At 52.1% G+C, this 18,582-nt stretch overlaps 1 protein-coding gene across 5 annotated transcripts; it reads left to right on the top strand.

Annotated features, from left to right (window-relative positions):
* The first annotated feature begins 369 nt into the window (after window positions 1-369).
* On the top strand, window positions 370-18,199 carry Lpin3 (lipin 3). 5 transcript variants are annotated; one of them, XM_038330891.1, is made up of 23 exons: window positions 372-533; window positions 2,698-2,808; window positions 2,915-3,091; window positions 3,461-3,571; window positions 3,675-4,066; window positions 5,669-5,764; window positions 6,814-7,061; window positions 7,237-7,317; window positions 8,179-8,299; window positions 8,429-8,780; window positions 10,015-10,114; window positions 10,256-10,416; window positions 10,926-11,019; window positions 11,105-11,174; window positions 12,809-12,901; window positions 12,978-13,021; window positions 13,670-13,814; window positions 14,721-14,869; window positions 15,053-15,139; window positions 15,535-15,687; window positions 15,896-16,010; window positions 16,078-16,181; window positions 16,322-18,199. In XM_038330891.1, the coding sequence occupies exons 5-23, from the start codon at window positions 3,875-3,877 to the stop codon at window positions 16,464-16,466; spliced, it is 2,550 nt and encodes an 849-aa protein (XP_038186819.1). In that variant the 5' UTR covers window positions 372-533; window positions 2,698-2,808; window positions 2,915-3,091; window positions 3,461-3,571; window positions 3,675-3,874; the 3' UTR covers window positions 16,467-18,199. The 5 variants fall into 5 exon arrangements, with proteins under 5 accessions (XP_038186820.1, XP_038186821.1, XP_038186819.1 ...); XM_038330890.1 differs by having other exon boundaries at window positions 2,887-3,091; XM_038330892.1 differs by lacking the exons at window positions 2,698-2,808; window positions 2,915-3,091 and having other exon boundaries at window positions 370-479.
* Window positions 18,200-18,582: the final 383 nt, after the last annotated feature.

Here is an 18,582-nt window from a genome sequence, read left to right as displayed (position 1 = left end):
GCCAAGGAACGCTGTTCCTAGGAGGGGGAATCCGAGCACCAAGCACCCCACAAACACATTTCACGTACTCTGGAAAATCCTACAAGTAGCATTCCTTTTTGATAAAACAAGAACTGGCGGAATTCGGCGGAAGATTAGCCCAAGGTCACAGAGCCAGGTGGAAAGGACGTAGGTAGACACGGTTCCAAAGTCCTTGGGTCTCTGATGGTCCTGTCGTTGCAGCTGGTGGCCACGCTGGCCTCGGGTCAGAGTCCTGAAGTCCGCTGCTCCCCAGTCTCCCTGGGAGAAAGAGTGCCCTAGGGTGTGAACACGGGACAGGGGCGGGGTCTTTTCGAAGGGAGGGGTGGAGCCAGGACCGGTAGGGGCCAGCGAAGGTCGGACCTGGTTGGTGGAAGGAGAGGAGCCCGGATCTCACCGGGTCCCAGAGAAGGCGGAAGTGCCGGGACCTGGAGACTTACCTGTGGAACCTCTGCGTACAGGTAGAGGCGGCGTCTCTGGGTCCCGGAGATCCAGGGGAGGAGGAGAATTCCTAGGTAGGAACCTAGCTGGACCAGGGAAGAAAAATGTTTCTCTCCCATCCTGTTCTTCTATCTCACCTTCATTTACGTTCTAGGGTCCACCTGGAGGTCTGGAAAGAGTCGGGGGAGGGATTGCCTCACTTCCTCTCCGCGGCTGCGAGCTCCCTGGATAGCCCAGACTAGAAAGCTGGAGAAGCTGGAACGTTTTATGTTGGCTACCTTGGACTGTGTCCTTGGTACTGAGTGTCCTCAACCGCAAAGAAATGCCCGGCCCTTGTCTGGCTGTCTTGCGGATCAATGAGGGGAGCTGAGGCGTCATATTCCCTCTCTGGGACAACAGAAGTTGCTACCTTATGCTGGGGGAGTTGCAGCTTTGTGGTAGAGAACTTCACTGAGATAGGAGGGACCCTGGGTTTTATCCCCAACACTGCTATAAACAAGCAAACGAAAGTGCTTACTCACCTACTCCCTTTGGTGGCAGATGGGAAGTCATCCCCACTTCATGACTCCCACACCTCAAAATCTGGGCACCCAAGAAGGCAGAGATCTCAGGCCCAGGACAACTGGTTCTGGCTTCCCTATGGCAGAGCAGAGGCAGACTAGAGGTAGAGGCCTTATGGATATTTCTAGTCTGGCTTGATCAAGGCGCTCCACAAGGCCTGGAATTCACCTGTCCTTCTTATTAATAGTGAAGTCTCCACTGTTGGGGATGTTGAGGGCCAGCTTGCTGTGTTTAAACTGTGAGCTGCAAGTCAGGCTGCCCCAGAGCACTGCTCACAGCCTGGGTGAGTGGGACCTGCTATGATGTTGGTGCTTCTGCTAGACAACACATATGGGCACAGCGCGTACCGTACAACATTATACACACTCATCAGGCATTCATACCTACCCACTTCAAGAAGCCGAAATTAAGACTCCGATAAATCAAGTGATCTGCCCAAAGTCATAGCTGGAAAGTGTGCAGACGAGAACTCAGGCACGATGGTGTTCTCAGCCACGGTGCTCAGCTGATGAAGTCTTAACCTAGACAGCAGGAAAGTCAGGGAAGGGACAATTGTTTAAGGTGGCAAGCAGAGCTCCAAGCTTGAAAAGGGCAGAAAAGGGGGCATTTAATATCAGGAGACAATGTGGCCGTCACCACCTTGGATGGGAGCTGGGGGCCCACTGGGTACCTAATGGTCAGAGACCAGAGACACGGTTTTACAATACACCCTGCTCAGTGTGCACGCACACACCCTAAGCAAACCATGTCTGCAACCCTATCCTGGGTCTCCAATGTTCACTCCTTTATTCCTGAAAACTCCTGGGTCTTCTCTGCTTTTTCTGTCTGTCCTGCCAGTCTGTCCCCTTAGATCTGTAGTCACTGCGCTCAGGGCTAGTGAGCAGAATGAAGCATTCTACCGAGGTCACAATCAATAGGAATCTTGCAAACAAAACTGTTGTTGGATTTGAGTGGCATTAGGGAGCCACGGCATTTAATCTTGCCCTACTTTTTACTTAGTCTCCTGCTGTCTCGGTCAAGACTTTATTATCAGATGCCCAGATCATGAATGGCCACAGGGCATTGTGGGTGAGGGGCACCAAACCGACTGGGTGCTAATCTCCACTCTGCCAGTGACTGGTTGTGACTCTGGGCAGGTCACGTCATCTGTCTGAATTTCCGTTTCCATCCTCTGAAGTGCACCACCTGTTGACAGGAGAGGGGACTGTGCTCTGTCTGGGATGGCATTCCCTCAAAAATGTCACCCACTGGGGTCCATCACTCAGTCTTTTCCAAAAACCCAGCTACGGCCCTGGGAACACTGAGCTGTCTCTCTTCAACACTCAAGGATGCGAGCAACCGCTGGGGAAGTTGTTCTGATGTGCATGTGGACCCAATGCAGGCTGAGTAAGACCTAAGTTTTCGTATCTCTAACAAGCTCCCCAGTGACACTTCTGCTGCCATTTCATGGACCACATTCCAGGCTCAGTGCATCACAGAGCTGGGCAGAGGAGGCTGCTCTCTCTGCAGACGACTGTGGTGTGGTTTGGGGACTATGGACTAATTGAGGAGTCAGGAAACCTGACTCATAGCCTGTCTCCTGCTTCCCCCGCCCCCACCTGTACTCTGTTAGTGCCATAAAGCTTGATAAGTGGCTTTAGCGTCTTTGAAGGATGATCCTGAACCCGTGTCCTCCAGGAATTCTGCAAGATCTGAGAGAGGAGGGTGACATGTGGAGGTGCCTTGGGTCCTGTTCTCAGTCCTGGCAGCCAGTGGAGCATTAGGGGCACCAGCCTGAGAGCATAGCAGGTAGAATAGGCTGGATCTGGTAAGGGTGGGGTAAGGCGAGGGGATAATATGCCAGCTTGGTTATAACTCTTATTATAGCCCTGGATTTTCCTTGCTGCCTCTGAAGCATCCTGCCTTCGCCTCTCCCCATCCTGCCTGAGGCAGGAAAGCTAGAGGGACCAGTCTGCCTGGGGATGAAGAGCAACACTGGCCTGAATGGACATCAGAGCTCTGGTCTGAAGCTAGGGACTGGGAACAATGGCCTGAAGACCATGAAGTAGGGCTGGGGGCCCTCATCTGCCAGGTTGGCCATAGATGGACATCTTGCCAGGAAAAAGGGGGGGGGTGCAGAGTTGGAGTGGTTCCTTAAGTTACCCAGATACCTTACTGGGTGACTGTCTAGTAATAGCTCTCAGTAGAGTAATTAGGCACCTGGAGTGCGTAGGCAATTTCTAGGACCAGGAAGCAGCAAGCTCTCTAGACCCATTTCTCAAACGGAAGGCTTCCTTTAGGATGCCACCTATTACCTAACAAGGCTAGCTGTATTTGGAGGCTCTCCCCCACTGCCCACAGTGTACTGTTTCCACGGTGAATATTCCTCTTTGTTTCTGCCAAGGGTTCTGGACATGAGTCACACAGGCCTGGACTTGACCCTCAGGTTCTCTCCTTACAGGTATGAGACCCTGGGCAAGCCGCTCCGCCTCTCGAAGCTTTGACCGGCTCGTCTGTAAACAGGAGCAGTCACCCTGCTCTGCCAGCCTTGCAGGGTTGTTGTGAAGTTTAGGTGAGCCATGCCCATGGAGTGCTCATGGGCATCACCATGAGTCATAGCATTCAGAGGCACAGGCACCCAGCTGTCGTCTCATCCTGAGTCCTTATTTTTACAGATGTGGAGATTGGCAGTAAGACAAGGCAGCTGGCCACCCAAAGGATCCGCAGTAGGTCGGTGGGCCAACCACAGCTAGGAGGCCCAGGTCTCCTGAAGATCATCCTACCCCACAGCTGCTACCGCTGTATAGACACAGTCTCTCTTCACGGGGTAAACACAACCTAAGCTTGGGCATCCCAGCTCTGGGCAGCAGCAGCCATGAACTATGTGGGGCAGCTGGCAGAGACGGTGTTTGGAACTGTTAAGGAACTGTACAGGGGCCTAAACCCTGCCACACTGAGCGGCGGCATCGATGTGCTGGTGGTGAGGCAGCCCGATGGCTCCTTCCGATGCTCACCCTTCCATGTTCGGTTCGGCAAGCTGGGTGTCCTGCGGTCACGGGAGAAGGTGGTGAGTGCTTTGGCCTGTGGTCTGGCTTCATCGGGGTGGGCTTTTGAAGGCAGCATTATCAATCACTACTGTCCCAGAAAAGACTTGGCCTCAATAAAGGGTGGAGGTGGGGGTGGGGAGTGCCTATCCTGTTTACTTTCTTTTATATTTTCATTGAATTTTTAATTTTATTTTATTGTATTTATTTTGTCTGTGTGTGTATATATGATTGTATGTTTATTTGTATGTACTTGTGTGTACAATGTGGGAGTCAGTTCTTTCCCTTCCACTACGTGGGTTCCAAGGATTGAACTCAGATTGTCAAGCTTGGTGGCAAGAGCCCATTCCTGCTAAGCCACCTCACTGGTCCTCATTGTTTTTGGATTGGTTTAGGGCTTTGATCCAGAAGATTCTCATTTGCTGAGGTAGGAAGCCCAGTGGAGTAGAGCCGGATTCTACTACCGGGCCTTCCTCAGCTTACTGAGACCTCCCCTGTGGCCTTGCTAATCACCTCACACATCTTCAAACCTAGTCATATCACCTTTAGGAATGGGAAAGTTTTCATATGCCTAATGCTAGCAATGGAATAGTTTGGGACAGTAAACAGGAACAGACAATGTGGCCTTAAGGCCAGGTCTATGGGGACAAGGCGTAGTCCCTTAGTAGGGCCACATCACCTTCCTCAGGTTCATGACAGAGACTTCATTTAGCACCTGGGTCCATGTGTGAGCAGCAGTGTAGTGGACCCAAACCCCGTTCAAGTTGAGGTGACTGTGAATTTTTTAGAATCCTAGTAAGAAAGCATAATCTGTGAAAGTCAGTGTACCTCAGAGGTAAGAGATTGGCTGTAGGGCTGGGCAGATGGCTGAATCAGTAAAGAGCTTGCCATGTCCTGAGCTGGGGTTCTTAACAAACTTTTCCCACATAAACAGCAAGGTGCAGAAGACGTCTGTAATCCTAGCCCTGAAGAGGAGAGGCAGGTAGATCTCTGGAGCTTGCTAGCCTGCCAGCCTCACCAGTTGGTGGGGGATCCCGTCTCGAAAAATAAGGTGGAGCGTGACTGAGTGTAGACACCTGAGATTGGTCTCAGACACCCACATATGCAGGCACCCACACAAATATGTATACATGCATATGATACCGCACACAAGCACACACAAAACAAAACAAGGAGATCAGGGTGTAGCTGAAGACCTTTGGAGTTTCATAGGCTCTGCTGGGAAGGCTGTCCCTCACAAATAACCTACCCCCAACACACACACACACACACACACACACACACACACACACACACACACACATGCCTCAGTTTCCTTGTCTATAAAATGGAGATGATGAGCTACTACAAAGTGTTGTTGTAAAGCAAAACAGGATTCTCTGCAATAAGTGGTAATTTTCGCCATTATTCATATAGTCAACACGGGTAGTCACAGTGGGAGCCGGGGAGAAGTAGAAGAATGAGGTCACAACAGTGTTCTCCTGGTAAGCCCGTGATAAGCAGCCAGGGCCACGGGAGTCTGGAGAGAGCTGGAGGCAGCCACGGTCGTGGATCCAGTAGCTGGATCGGGACCTGAAGTCTGGTGCTATGGCCCAGTCAGTCCCCGCCCACCGTTCCCACTGCAGGTGGACATTGAAATCAATGGAGAGCCCGTAGCCTTGCACATGAAGCTGGGGGACAGCGGCGAGGCCTTCTTCGTCCAGGAGCTGGACAGCGACGAGGTAGGGATCGGCGTCAGCCCTTCACTGGTGCTGCCCAGGAAGGAACCTGGGATCTGCCATTATCCCTGAGGACTGATGTAGACGATCACTTGAGGCTGGCCTCAGCCTTCATGGTATTCTGCCATAGCCCAAAAAGACCAGAGTAGGTCTGGTCGATTCTGGTTGCTGGGGAAGGTTTCTGAAGCTGGAGCCCTCTGAGCTGAGCCCCTGGGGAGTGGACTGTTGGCCTGGCTGGGAGTCTCAGAAAACAGGAGGGTGAGGGGACTGCAAAGAATAAAGCCTGGCTGTTCGGGTCTGTGCAGTACCATACAGCCAGAATGCAGAGCTCGGGGTGTGTGTGTGTGTGTGTGTGTGTGTATGTGTGTGTGGTGTGTGTGTCTGTGTAAAACGAGGAGCGTTTGCAGAATGGTCTAGCCCAAGGCAACAAAAAAGTTTTAACTGCTTGAATTTGATAAACTTTAACTGAGCCCCTGTTGTATGCCACACACTATGCAGTAGACTCAAACAAGTGACTCCTGTACCTTCAAAAGGAGCTCCAGATAAGACTGGAGAGACGGCTCAGAGGTTAAGGGCACTGGCTGCTCTTGCATAGGTCCTAAGTGTTCCCCAGCAGCCACATGGTGACTCACAACCATCTATAATGAGATCTGGTGCCCTCTTCTGGCATGTAGTCATACATGCAGGCAGAGTACTATATACATAATAAATACATATTTTAAAAAAGAGTTCCAGACAAGGGCTGGAATACAGGCCCATAAATATCCATTAATGCAGCCTCTTGGTCATTGCAAGGAAATGCAGCCCGAGCTTCCTGGAGGAAGTGTTACCTGGCTAAGTCTTAGAAGAGAAATGGGTGCCACCAAGAGGCAGTGAGAGGCTGAGGCCCTGACTGTTCTGATGGAGCTGCCGGACTGCTGCCTCGCCTCAGTTAGAGGGGCTTGTGGCCAGTGTGGGTTGCCCCATGCCTGTCCCTAAGTGAGCCCGCTGTGGGGTTCTGAGTAACCTGATGACTCCAGCACCTTCAGCTCTGTGCCTGGTTTACCCCACAGGAAGAGGTGCCCCCTCGTCTGTGCACCTCACCCATCCCATGGGGAGGCCTGTCAGGCTTTCCCTCAGACTCCCAGCTGGGCACAGCCAGTGAACCCGAGGGCCTCGTCATCACTGGGCGGAGAAAGAGGCGGCGCAGGAGGAAACCCAGGCGCAGGGAGGATGCTGTGGACTCTAGTTCTGAGGAGTTGGAGGCAGGTGCTGAGAGTGAGCTGCCCTCACAGGAAAGGCCAACAGCAGAGTCCCCAAGGTGGGTAGGAGCCAGACAGAGGCTGTGGGGAACACTAACCTGGGTGGAAGCATTTCTTCTGTGGACTCTGTGCAACTCTGGACAAAGGCCTTGGCGTCTCTGGTCTACTGTCTGAAGTCCGGATAGCCAGATTTCCCTGCCTGTGACTGAGTGTTTCTCTGTGCTCCCTAAGCAGTGCTCAGGAGGAGGAGGAGCCCTCACCGCAGCCGAAAGACATCTACCCTTACTCTGATGGCGAGTGCACCCCGCAGGCCAGGTAAGGGTCCAGTGGGTAGATGCTGCCCTGAGCTGGTTTCAGCTTTACATCTTTGTGTTGACTAATGCCTCAGAACCCCCTCAGTGTGTCTGTTGTCTATCTGTATGTCTCCTTTGTAAAACATTCAGGTTTGGGGACAATTTTTGTTTTATTATCTTATGTTTGGCAGTGCTTGGGATCAAAGCCAATTTTTAAATTGTGGCAAAACATCCTTGACACGAACTTTACCAGTTTAACCAGTTCAGAGTGCACAATTCAGTGGCACAGAGTCCGTTCACGGTGTTAAGCGACTGAAACTTCTCTCTAGTTTTAGAACTTTCCTTCATGCTGAAAAGTCACATCTTAAGAGTACTTGTTTCCAATAAACTGAATAAAATTCAGTTCCTAGCACATATTAAGCAGCTCACAACTGCCTGTCATTCTAGCTCCAGGAGATCTGACGCCCTCTTGTGCCCTCTACAGGCACTGCACCCATGTGCACACATACACACATAAATAGATCTTAAAGAAGTCCCATCATGCCATCCTATTTGTTTTGATTTTTTGAGACAGGGTCTCACATAGCCAAGGTTGGCCTTGAATTCCTTATGTAGCAGAAGATGATGCTAAGATTACAGGCATGTTTTATGACATCTAGCTTTAAAACAATCGTATTGCCTTATTGTTGATTTATAGGAGTTCTTTACATATATACATTTATATATGTATATATATGTGTGTGTGTGCATGCACATACATATTCTTGAATATTTTGGATTCAACACAGGCGTAAATAGCTATTGAAAATATTTCTAAGTTGGGCTAGGTTGGAGAGTAGTGACAGGTTGACTAGTATTGTCTCTGGATGCTTATTCTTGGCAGCCTCTCATCCGGTGACCTAATGTCCCCTAAGAGTGACTCTGAGCTGGAGATGCGGTCCTTGGAGCCAAGTCCCCTGAGAGCTGAGTCTCACATGCAGTGGACCTGGGGGAGACTGCCTAAGGTGAGTTCCTCCGTGCTGTGCCTTTTAGGGACTCCCTGGCCCCTCTGCATCAGGGTAGAGTGGCTGTGATGTGAGTCTTGGGAGCCCCCATGCACCAGGCTGTGTTTTCCTGTGTTTATCTGATTGAAGGTGGCGAAAACTGAGCGGCATGAGATGTCTGTGGCCCTTGACAGTTTGGTCGAGGCAATCTCTGCTCTTCCTGGGGAACCTGAACCTAGCCCTTCCTCCTCTGAGGCTGGTGTGGACATTTCGAGAGTCCCCATGCCAAAACCAGTGGCCAGGGAGGATACAGTGCTTCCTGATATGGAGACACATTGTGAGGAAACTCTAGTGGGTTCTCCCCTTGCTGCCCGAGAGACTAAGGAAACCAAGACTCGGAATTCTAGGGGTGCGGGTCACCCTCCTGCCACTAAGTCATGGAGCTGGGCCACTCTGGAGAGCCACATTCCCTCTGGGCATCCAGAAGTCTCCAAGGGAAAAGGTGAGTGACGGCTGGGTCTTCTCACTGTCTCAGGTTATGTCCTGGGTGGACTGTGGACTTTAGGTACAGTTTGAGCAGCTGCTATATGCCAGGCCTTATGCTTGGCCAGTGTTCACAGGGCCCAGTTCAATGGAGGAGCCAAATGGGGGATGTGTGAACAGGGGAGGGCATGGCATAGACCACACAGAACAGCGTCATTAGCTCAGGGATGGGGACTGTGAAGTCACATGGTCATGGAAGGTCTCTCTGAATAGTGAGAGTTGTAACTGAGTCATGGAAAAGGAAGGCTCGGCCATGGAAGACATGGAAAGAAAATTCTAGGCAGAGGAAGCTGAGTGAATTAGGCCAAGGTGGGAGATGTTGCAGGCCTAGGACTGAGACGGTTGTCTTGAGTGAGGAGGGATGGGTGATGGGGTCGGAAGGCAGGCAGGCCAAGCAAGGCTGGACCACTCTCAGCTCACAGTTCGTCTTCACCAAAGCGTGGGTAGGAAGGCCCCTGGCCTGCATTGTCCAAGTTGGTAGCCATTGATTTATAGGCCGCTAAACCAAATAAGTAAGGCCTGGAGATGGCATGCTGTTGGCAGAATGCTTGACTAGCATGTAAACAGCCAGGGTTCCAGCCCCAGCCCCGCATAAACTGTGTATAGTGCTCCAAGCTTTTAATCCCAGAATTTGGGAGATATAGCTGGTGGGGTCAGGAATGCAAGGTTGTCTTGGCTACATAGTGAGTTCAAAGCCAGCCTGAGGTACACGAGGCCCTGTCTCAAAGAAACAATACATGGGGTTAGTGAAGTGGTTTAGTGGGTAAAAGGCTTGCTGCCAAGCCTGACAGCCCAAGTTGGATCCCCAGGATCCACTTGGTGGAAGGAGAGAACTGACCCCCGCAAGCTACCCTCTGACCCCCACACATGTACTGCGGTCCTCTGACTCACACACACGAAAATAAGTAAAAATGTTTTTTTAAAGATACCAATAAATAGGTTAAAAAAATGAAATGATTAAAGTTATACTTTAAAATTCCACTTCTCTATGACACCAGTCTATCTGAGGTGTGCTTAGTAGCCACATGTGGCTAGTGGCTGCCATACTGGACAATACAGATAAGGGACGTTTCTGTCATGGAAGAGTTCTAGTGGACAGCATCAGCTTAGGACATTCAGAGGCAATGGGCCACATGTTGCTCATGCCACTGAACCCATGTTTGGTGGACGGGTGTCCCCTCCTTCACCCTCAGGTTCCCTGAAGAGAAACCACCACCTGGGCCCCAGTGACATCTACCTGGATGACCTGTCCTCCCTGGACTCTGAGAATGCAGCCCTTTATTTCCCCCAGAGGTGCCTGGGCTCTGGGTGACAGGGAGTTTGGGACTGGGGCCTGTGGAGCCAAAGACCTCCTATCAAGATTCAGGGAGGAAAGGGGGGGGGCACCTCCATCTTCTTTTGTGTTCATACCATTGCTGGCCTCTTTGTCTTCAGTGACTGCAGCATGGGGCCCAGGAGGTGGAGTGAGCCCAGCAACCAGAAACTCCTGGAGAACCCCAACCCTGAACACGTAGCAGAACCCGCCCTGGACTCAGTGGACAAAGTGGCATTGTCCCTCTGTGGTGGACTGGCTGAAACCCGAGACATCCCCCTGGGTATGTTGAGCCATGGTGCCAGCCATCCCGAGGATGTGCAGAGCTAGGGACCAAGGGAGGATGGGAAGGATCAGAAAAGGGATGAAGGCTTCTAGTGATGAAAGGCGGTGAAAGGAGAACAGATATGACACCCAGGAGCCATAGGAGGACAGAGGTGACCCCTTTAGGGCCAAGGAAGAGCAGGGAAGCCCTCCAGAAGTCACAGAAGGGCAGGGAAGGCTTCTGGGAGCCAGGAGAAGTCAGGGAAGACTTTTGAGGGTGGGGTGGCACAGATGTGAGGCTGCCCCGTGGTACAGACTCTCAACCAGCATTCTTGACACAAATGCTTGATAGTAAGCCTTGACCTAGCCTGTAGATCCTGGAGTGGGGACAGGTGCAAAAACCACAGGAAGCGGGAAATGTTGCTAGGTCAAAGACCTGGGCAACAGGAGGTCTGTAGGAGAGTATGGGGCAAGTAGAGTATGTGGGGCATGGCAGTATCAGCTCTCACTTTCTGCCTCTGTGCCCAGAGAAGTTTAACCATCACGTGGTCTCCTATGAGGATCTCACTAAAAATCCCGGGCTCCTCGATGACCCAAACCTCGTGGTGAAAATCAATGAGAAGTGAGTAGCAGGTTGGGGTGGTGGATGGCCACAGGCACCCACTCTCGAGCTGCTGCAGCTCTGACATCTCGTTCTGTCTCTCTAGACATTATAACTGGGCTGTGGCTGCCCCCATGATCCTTTGTCTGCAAGCCTTCCAGAAGAACTTACCCAAGGTAATGCTTAGAATACCACTAGGGCCATGGTCTTGAAGTCATAGCTTTCAAGAGAAAGTAGATGGTGAACAGGGGTGGGCCTTAGACCTTATGGCTGCTGGCTGCTTTACTGGGTTCACTCTGGAGACAGGAAACAGAGGTCCTCAGAGTCTTGCCCATCCTGTGTGGGCAAAGCCCATCATTCCCAGGGTTCTCAGCCACAGCTGGGTTCTATTGGTTGTGGACTTCTCATCAGAGGAACGCAGGTGAAATCAGAGCAGGATAAAGATCCAACAATTGGCCAAACTGAGACAAACCTTCAACAGGAGAGTTTGGGATTTGAAAGATAAGGCTTGGAAAACAGGGTTCCACTCTGCTCCTCCTCTGTCCTAGACTGAGGGGCGACTGGCTCCTTGGTCAGCCCTCATCTATTGAGTACCTATTATGTGCCGTATCTGGCCTGAGGAGTCATGCGCCAAACAAGCGCATCCCCTAGGAAGGCCCAGTTGATCAAAGAGTCATCCAGAGGAGCATCAAGTTCAACTGAATGCTGGGGATGAGCAGCCCTGGTGCTGTGACAGCTTACTACAGGGCGCCTGCTGAAAAAGTGCTCACTAAGCCAGCCAAACGGGTGACGGTCCTGAGCAGTTCAGGCAGGGAACAGCATGTGTAGATACTCAGATGGGGGAAGGGAGCCAGTATTCATCTTCCTTCTCAGAATCTCCACTTGGCCCTCTGGGGCCACCTGCCCTCTCTGTGAGGTCAGCCTGGGACTGTGCCTGCCCTTTCTGCCCTCTAGGAGGCACCCAAGGCCCCACTCTGGCTTTATCTGTGATTCTTTGCTTAGTTAGGCTTCCTCAAAGGTTAAATAAATGCTGATGGTATCCCTTTAGTGAAGTCTGGCTCTATCAGATGGCAACAGAGATAGGATCTAGAGCCAGTGGGAAGGGAGTCACTCCCCTGTTTGACTCTCCTCATTTTATCCAGACAGACCCACCACCTGAGGCCTTTGAGAGGCCCCCACCCAAGCCTGTTGGCATTCAGGCTGGTGGACCCCAAGCTCACGTCCTTCTGACTTGAACTCTGTAACCTGAATCTGTAGGGCATTGATGTCATTGTAGGCAGGCCTAGCCCTGGACTTTGCTGGGTTATCTAGCGTGCATCTAATTAGCTTTTCTTCCTCAAGGTAATCCTGCCCCAGTCTGGTACTGATCAGAATACAAAGAGAGGGATGGGTTAGGATCACTGACTTCAGGAAGTTGTCTGTGTTTGTCTTTGGGATTGAAGAGAATCCTGACTACAGTCTGTTCCTGGGGCCACTGGGAGGCGTCAGGCACAGAGTACCAATTCCTAAAACTCTCCCAATGCAGCTTACCTTCAGCAGTCCAGTAGGCCATGGGCTCATGAGAGCTGGAAGCTAGGCTAGAGCCAGGAGTTCTGGTGAGACAGGAACAGCCCTTGGTCTCCTCTGCAGAGTTAAGAGTCATTCCTGGGCTCACAGGAGGAAGAAAAGTCAATATTTTCTTCAGCCTCCAGAGGTTGATAGTACCATTCTCTAGGCTGGGCCAAGGTTCTGGGCTCGAGGGGTTTCCAGTGCCAACATGAGATAGGTTTACAGCTTGCAGAAAGAACTTGTGGCCATTATCTACCCACAGAGCACTGTGGAGAAACTTGAGAAGGATAAGATGCCCCGGAAGGGTGGCCGATGGTGGTTTTCCTGGAGACGCAGGGACTTCCCAGCCGAGGAGGTAGGTGGGTAGCCAGTGATCACCAGGGCAGCACAGGGCTGGAAACAGAATTTGCTTATGGATGTTCTTCCCACAGCACAGTGCCCAGAGGGAGAAAACCGCAGCCAGGGAGCAGCAGGGGTGAGTTGGACCTGCTTGCAGGGCTTGGGGCTGGAGCCTGGTGAGAACCACCCTGGTTGGGTGAGGGGTTCCAATGAACCTCTTCCCCAGCCATAGTGGGTGTCAATTCCCAAGCACTTCATTTTCCTGAGAAATGTTCCCACCTGCCAGATGGGAAAACTGAGACCTAGACATGCCAAATGTCCCTCTGGTAGGAAATGGCAAAGCTGAGCTGGTGTGCAGACTCCTAGCCTGGGTAAAGGCTGCTATATTAAGGGGAGGGTCAAGGGTCTCTCTTCCCCAGTACACAGGGACTTGTTTACTTGGCTCCCCCCTTTCTTTTTTAACCTTGGAAGTGACCCAGCCATCCAAGTTTGGGGAGCGAGTGACCAAGGGTGGGCCAGCTGAAGCCAACGCAGGGAGGACTTGGGATACATCCCAGAATCCATGTGTTCAGGAAACCCTCTCTAAGGTGGGCATCCCAAGGAGTTATCCTGAAGTTAGGAGGTTTGGGCCTCCATTCCAGGCTCTCACCTCCCTGGGAGGACATCCCACACAGGTGGCACTCGACAGGAAGGCCATCTCTAGAGGACAGGAACAGGCCCTGGGTTGAGTGTAAGCAAAAGAGGGACCTTTGACTGGGGGAGGTGGCTCACACGCCAGTATTAGCCACAGAGAGAAGACAGAAGTCCTAAGCAGCGATGACGATGCCCCAGACAGTCCTGTGATCCTTGAAGTGCCCCGACTGCCACCTCCCACTCCGGGCTGCATCCCTACCTACAAGAAGTCCCTTCGCCTGTCTTCTGAGCAGATTGTGAGTGTGGAGGTGGGCCAGGCTGTGTTAATTCTATTCAAGTCGCACAGGGCCAAGAGGAGATACAGTCCACCACAGGCCAGTCTCTGTTCCGAAGGCAGCTTCCCTGAAGGTCTGTGCTTGAACAGCGTGGGGGCTCACTTTTTCATAGGCCAGCTCATTTCTCTCAGAAGATCAGATGGGAAAAGCCCTCTGACATCCTAAAATATCTACCTGCAGTGTCCTGCAGTGTCCTGCAGTGTCCCTTGGACACCTCATTGAAGTCACCCGTGCTGACAACAGCTCTTAAGATTTTGACAACACCTTCCATCCGTCACTGTATGGATTCCCTGAGATCTGTGGTCCCAACTGTCAGGGTTTGACCCACCTGGCACAGGATCGCAACCAGTAGCCTGGTACCCTAGAGTACTTGTCTACTTTTATATCAGCCAGAACACAGGGGTCACCTAGCTGTGATGGAGAGCAGCCACCCTCATTATCTATGGATCACATTCAGGGCTAGGTCTCCCTCTAGGGGAATATTGATTCAGGTATCCTAGCCCCACAAAGCAGCTTCCTGTAGTGCCCCAGCCCCGGAATAGAGTATCTCCCTGTCAAAACTAGCCCTTGCCTTGGGACTGACCTAGACAGCCAAGCAGAGAGTCACAGACATAACCTGTCCGATATGTGTGTCATGGAGAGTCGAAGGGAAGTCAGGGCTCCTATGCTGGGCACTATGCAGAGGTCCCTGGGCAGCACAGATGCCTTCTGCCCGTGTGCATGTATCCATGTGTGGCTATCATGAGACTCCTCAGAAAGGGGCTCTGAACTAAGAGGAAGCGGGGAAAGAGGCTTGTGGGGATCAAAAGCCACAGTTCAAGTAGAGGGTGGTCAGGGACTATACCTTCCCCCTTTGCCTATCCCCAGCGGTATCTGAACCTGCACGAAGGAGCTAATGATGTCGTCTTCAGTGTGACTACCCAGTACCAAGGCACCTGCCGTTGCAAAGCCACCATCTACCTGTGGAACTGGGATGACAAGGTGGTCATCTCTGACATAGATGGCACCATCACCAAGTGAGACCCAGCTGCCTGTGAGGAGCCTGGGGGAAGTGCCTGGGCACTTACCTTTCTTCCTTCTGGGTGTATGGGAGCATTATGAAATGCCTTCTTCCGGGTGGGCTGAGACACATTAGGCCACACCCGTGGAACGTGGGCGCCATTTGGGTAGCCTAACTGACCTTTCTTCCCTGGATATAGGTCGGATGCTCTCGGCCACATTCTGCCCCAGCTGGGGAAAGACTGGACACATCAGGGCATCGCTAGTCTCTACCACAAAATCCATCTGTGAGTGCTGAGCTCCGGCTGGGCCAGGGCTCCTATCTGGAGGGAGGGAGTCAAAGGATATGTTAGGTCACCGTTATGTCTTCCCTTGAAAACTAGTCTTGGGCACCACCAGAGCCCATAATAGAGGCAGCCTGGGAAGTCCATAAAACACTGAAACCTTCCTGGTCCTTAGTTCCCTTGTGAGCCATCTACCTGCTGGCCTCTCAAGGTAGCAGGAAGCCCTTAAAACAGTGTTCATGTTCTATCTGGGACAGCTGCCGAGATCCCCTCTCAAAGCCTTCCCAAGCTCCTCCGGGGTTAAAGGCCAGAGCCCCGGAGTTGAGATGAGTTTACAGCCAAGGAGCAACGAGAATGTGGAGGTTGTATCTGATTGGCTCTGTCTCCCCCACCTCCAGAAATGGGTACAAGTTCCTGTACTGCTCAGCACGGGCCATTGGCATGGCCGACCTCACCAAGGGGTACTTGCAGTGGGTGAGCGAGCATGGCTGTGGTCTTCCTAAGGGCCCCATCCTGCTATCTCCCAGCAGCCTCTTCTCTGCCCTCCACAGGTAACCACCATCACATACAAGCCCGGGGCCCCTTGCAGGGAAAGGCTAGAGTATCTTCAACCTAATGCACAAGTTGCTCGCGGACTCCAGCCTAGCATGCATTTGCTCATGGGTATCCGACAAGGCTGGGTCAGACATGTCTTCTGACCCTCTGGTGTCTTGCCTTTCCTTTTTCCCTCTTCCCTGTCCATGGTCATGGCCATTCTAGGGAGGTGATCGAGAAAAAGCCAGAAGTATTCAAGGTTGCCTGCTTGAGTGACATTCAACAGCTGTTTCTGCCCCAAGGACAACCCTTCTATGCTGCCTTTGGGAACAGACCAAACGTGAGTCCCCCTCCTCCCTGCCTCAAGCAGGCTCAGACAAGACCCTAACCCTTTCTGTTTCTTGCAGGATGTTTTTGCCTACCAGCAGGTGGGCCTCCCTAAATCTCGGATCTTCACAGTCAACCCTCGGGGAGACCTCGTTCAGGAGCTCATAAAGAACCACAAATCCACGTAAGGGCCATATGTTCCCCCATGCCTCTCCCAGGACCCCAGTTTCACCTCCTCCCCTGGACAAAGCCTGGACCGCACCAACTGTGAAGGCCATGGCCCTGTGCCAGCTCCAACTCAGTGCAATCCATTCTGCCCCACAGGTACCAGCGGCTCGGGGAGGTGGTGGAGCTTCTTTTCCCGCCCGTGGTGCGTGGCCCCAGCACAGACCTGGCCAACCCTGAGTATAGCAACTTCTGCTATTGGCGGGAACCACTGCCACATGTGGACTTCGATGCCCTGGCTTGAGCCTGCCCACGCCATTCTCCTTGCTCGGACCCGGGCCTGATGGGTGCCAAGGACACTGAGGATTGGAAGATGAGTGACATGGGGCCAACCCAACAAAGGGGCACCACGTTGGTTGGCAGCCAGAGACCTTCCTTTCTTCTTGAAACACAAATGCTGTTGTCTTTGATGTCATTACTCAGTGCCAGGGCACCTGCCACCCCAAGGCCATCTACTTGAGAAATGGAATAGCAAAGCAGTCATCTCTAGCACAAATGGCACCATCATCAACTGAGGCCCAGCTGGCTGTGGGGAGCATGGGGGATACCTAGGGACCATGCCTGTGCCTAGGACCTACCTCCCAACCAGGGGTGGGGCAGCTACCCTCAGACCTAAGTACAGCCCTGACCTCCAACAATTAAATGTATCGCTAGACCCTTGCAGGATTCTCTATCCCCCCTAGGTCAGTGTTTCTCAACCTGTGGGTCATGACCCTTTCATAGGGGTCATATATCAGAATATTCTGGATATTTGCATTACAATTCATAGCAGTAGCAAAGTTACAACATTAATTACGAAGGAGCAAGAACAATAGTTTTATGGTTGGCAGGGGTCACCATAACATGAAGAAACAGTTAAAGGGTCACAGCATTAGGAAGGTTGAGAACCACTGCCCTAGGTGTATCTGTCACTGTGGCATTGCCTCAGATTGTGACAGAACAGAGGCGGTGGCCTCATGAAAACTTGAGACCTAGATGGAGAGTGAAGGGTGTCGTCAGCAGGCCCCTTTGCATCCAGCGACAACCCCTATCTCAGAGTCTGGCTAAGTGCCACGTGGGAACACCACTATCCCATCCCTTCCAGGGAATCCAGACTACCACTCCAAAGCCAGATGTTCCTATCCGCCCATAGTTCCTGATCCACACATCACTTTTTCCTCTAAATACTTTGAACTCTCAGCATCAAGCCTGGATGGTCCAGAGCCCCTCTGACAAGAGAAAAGAGGGACTTGGCGGGGGTGTGGGGTTTGCAGAAGGGCTTGTTGATTGTGGTTCCTGCCAGCCTTGTCCCTGCCAAACCACTGCCCAGCCGCTCTCGACCCCTTCCGGAGGGCTCAGCCCAGTCCTGGCTACGGCAGATGGTGTTTGCTGACCATTCTGCTCTGGCTTCGGCTGGTCAGTCTAGTGTGTAGCTGGCTGCATGAGCTGTCATCCCAGGCACAGTGGGACACAGAATGGCATGTCAGTAACTTACCCTCCCACTGTTACTAGTGAAGAAAAAACCATTAGACCAGTTCAAAGATTTAATCTCTGACCTGCTTTCCAGCCACACCAGAGGGGAGGGCAAACACTGAATGTCCACAAGCCAGGATGCAGGACTGTGGGGGAAACAAAACAGCACAGCAGGCTCAGGCCGTGTTGGGGAAATTGAGGCCAGGGGTCAGTAGAGACGGACAGTCTCTAAGCACATGTATTTCCCAGTTGCGCCTTGACAGCTCCCTACCCCACCTTCTCTCCAGTTTGTGAACCTCCTGCCAAGGCTGTTGTAGGATGTTAAAAAGCAAAGTTTTGACTCCTTTCCATCCGGCTACCACCCCTTTCTCGGGGTCTGCTTCAACAGACTGTAAGGCTGCTCTTGGCCAGAGGTACTGACCCTGGGTGGCAGGGGAGAGATTTTTCCTCTAACTGGAAGGACCATGTGGGTGTATTTGTGAATTCAAAGAAAAATGATAAATTGGGGTGGGGTCTCCAAACAGTGCTTGGATCCCTTCTTTTCTCCAGGAGTCTACAGCTGCCTACACCCTCGCCATGAGGCAAGATCAAAAGGAATGCAGAGAACTGGCTGGGCTGCCAGGCTTTTGTTCTGTCCCGAAGGACACGAGGGGAGTTGGAAACCTCGGGTGGCCCCTGGTCTGTGGTTCAGATATAGCACCTATGAAGCTGCCAGATAGGTCCAACGGGCATCATCTTCCTTACATACCCAAGGATGGAAGCCCAAGGGACAAGGGAAGAGATGCCTTCAAGGGTTTTTACTGGTCCCTGGTTAGAAAAGGGAACAGTAGACAGGCTTTCTGAGTATGGGCCTGGAAGCTTTGCACAACTGCTAACTCCAGTGTGTCTGCAACAAGAGAAAGTGCAGA

The sequence above is a fragment of the Arvicola amphibius genome, chromosome 5, assembly GCF_903992535.2.
Source record: "Arvicola amphibius chromosome 5, mArvAmp1.2, whole genome shotgun sequence".
Taxonomy (NCBI): Eukaryota; Metazoa; Chordata; class Mammalia; order Rodentia; family Cricetidae; genus Arvicola; species Arvicola amphibius.
The sequence above is the reverse complement of the archived record's forward strand: the minus strand, read 5'-3'. Positions and strand labels throughout refer to the sequence as shown.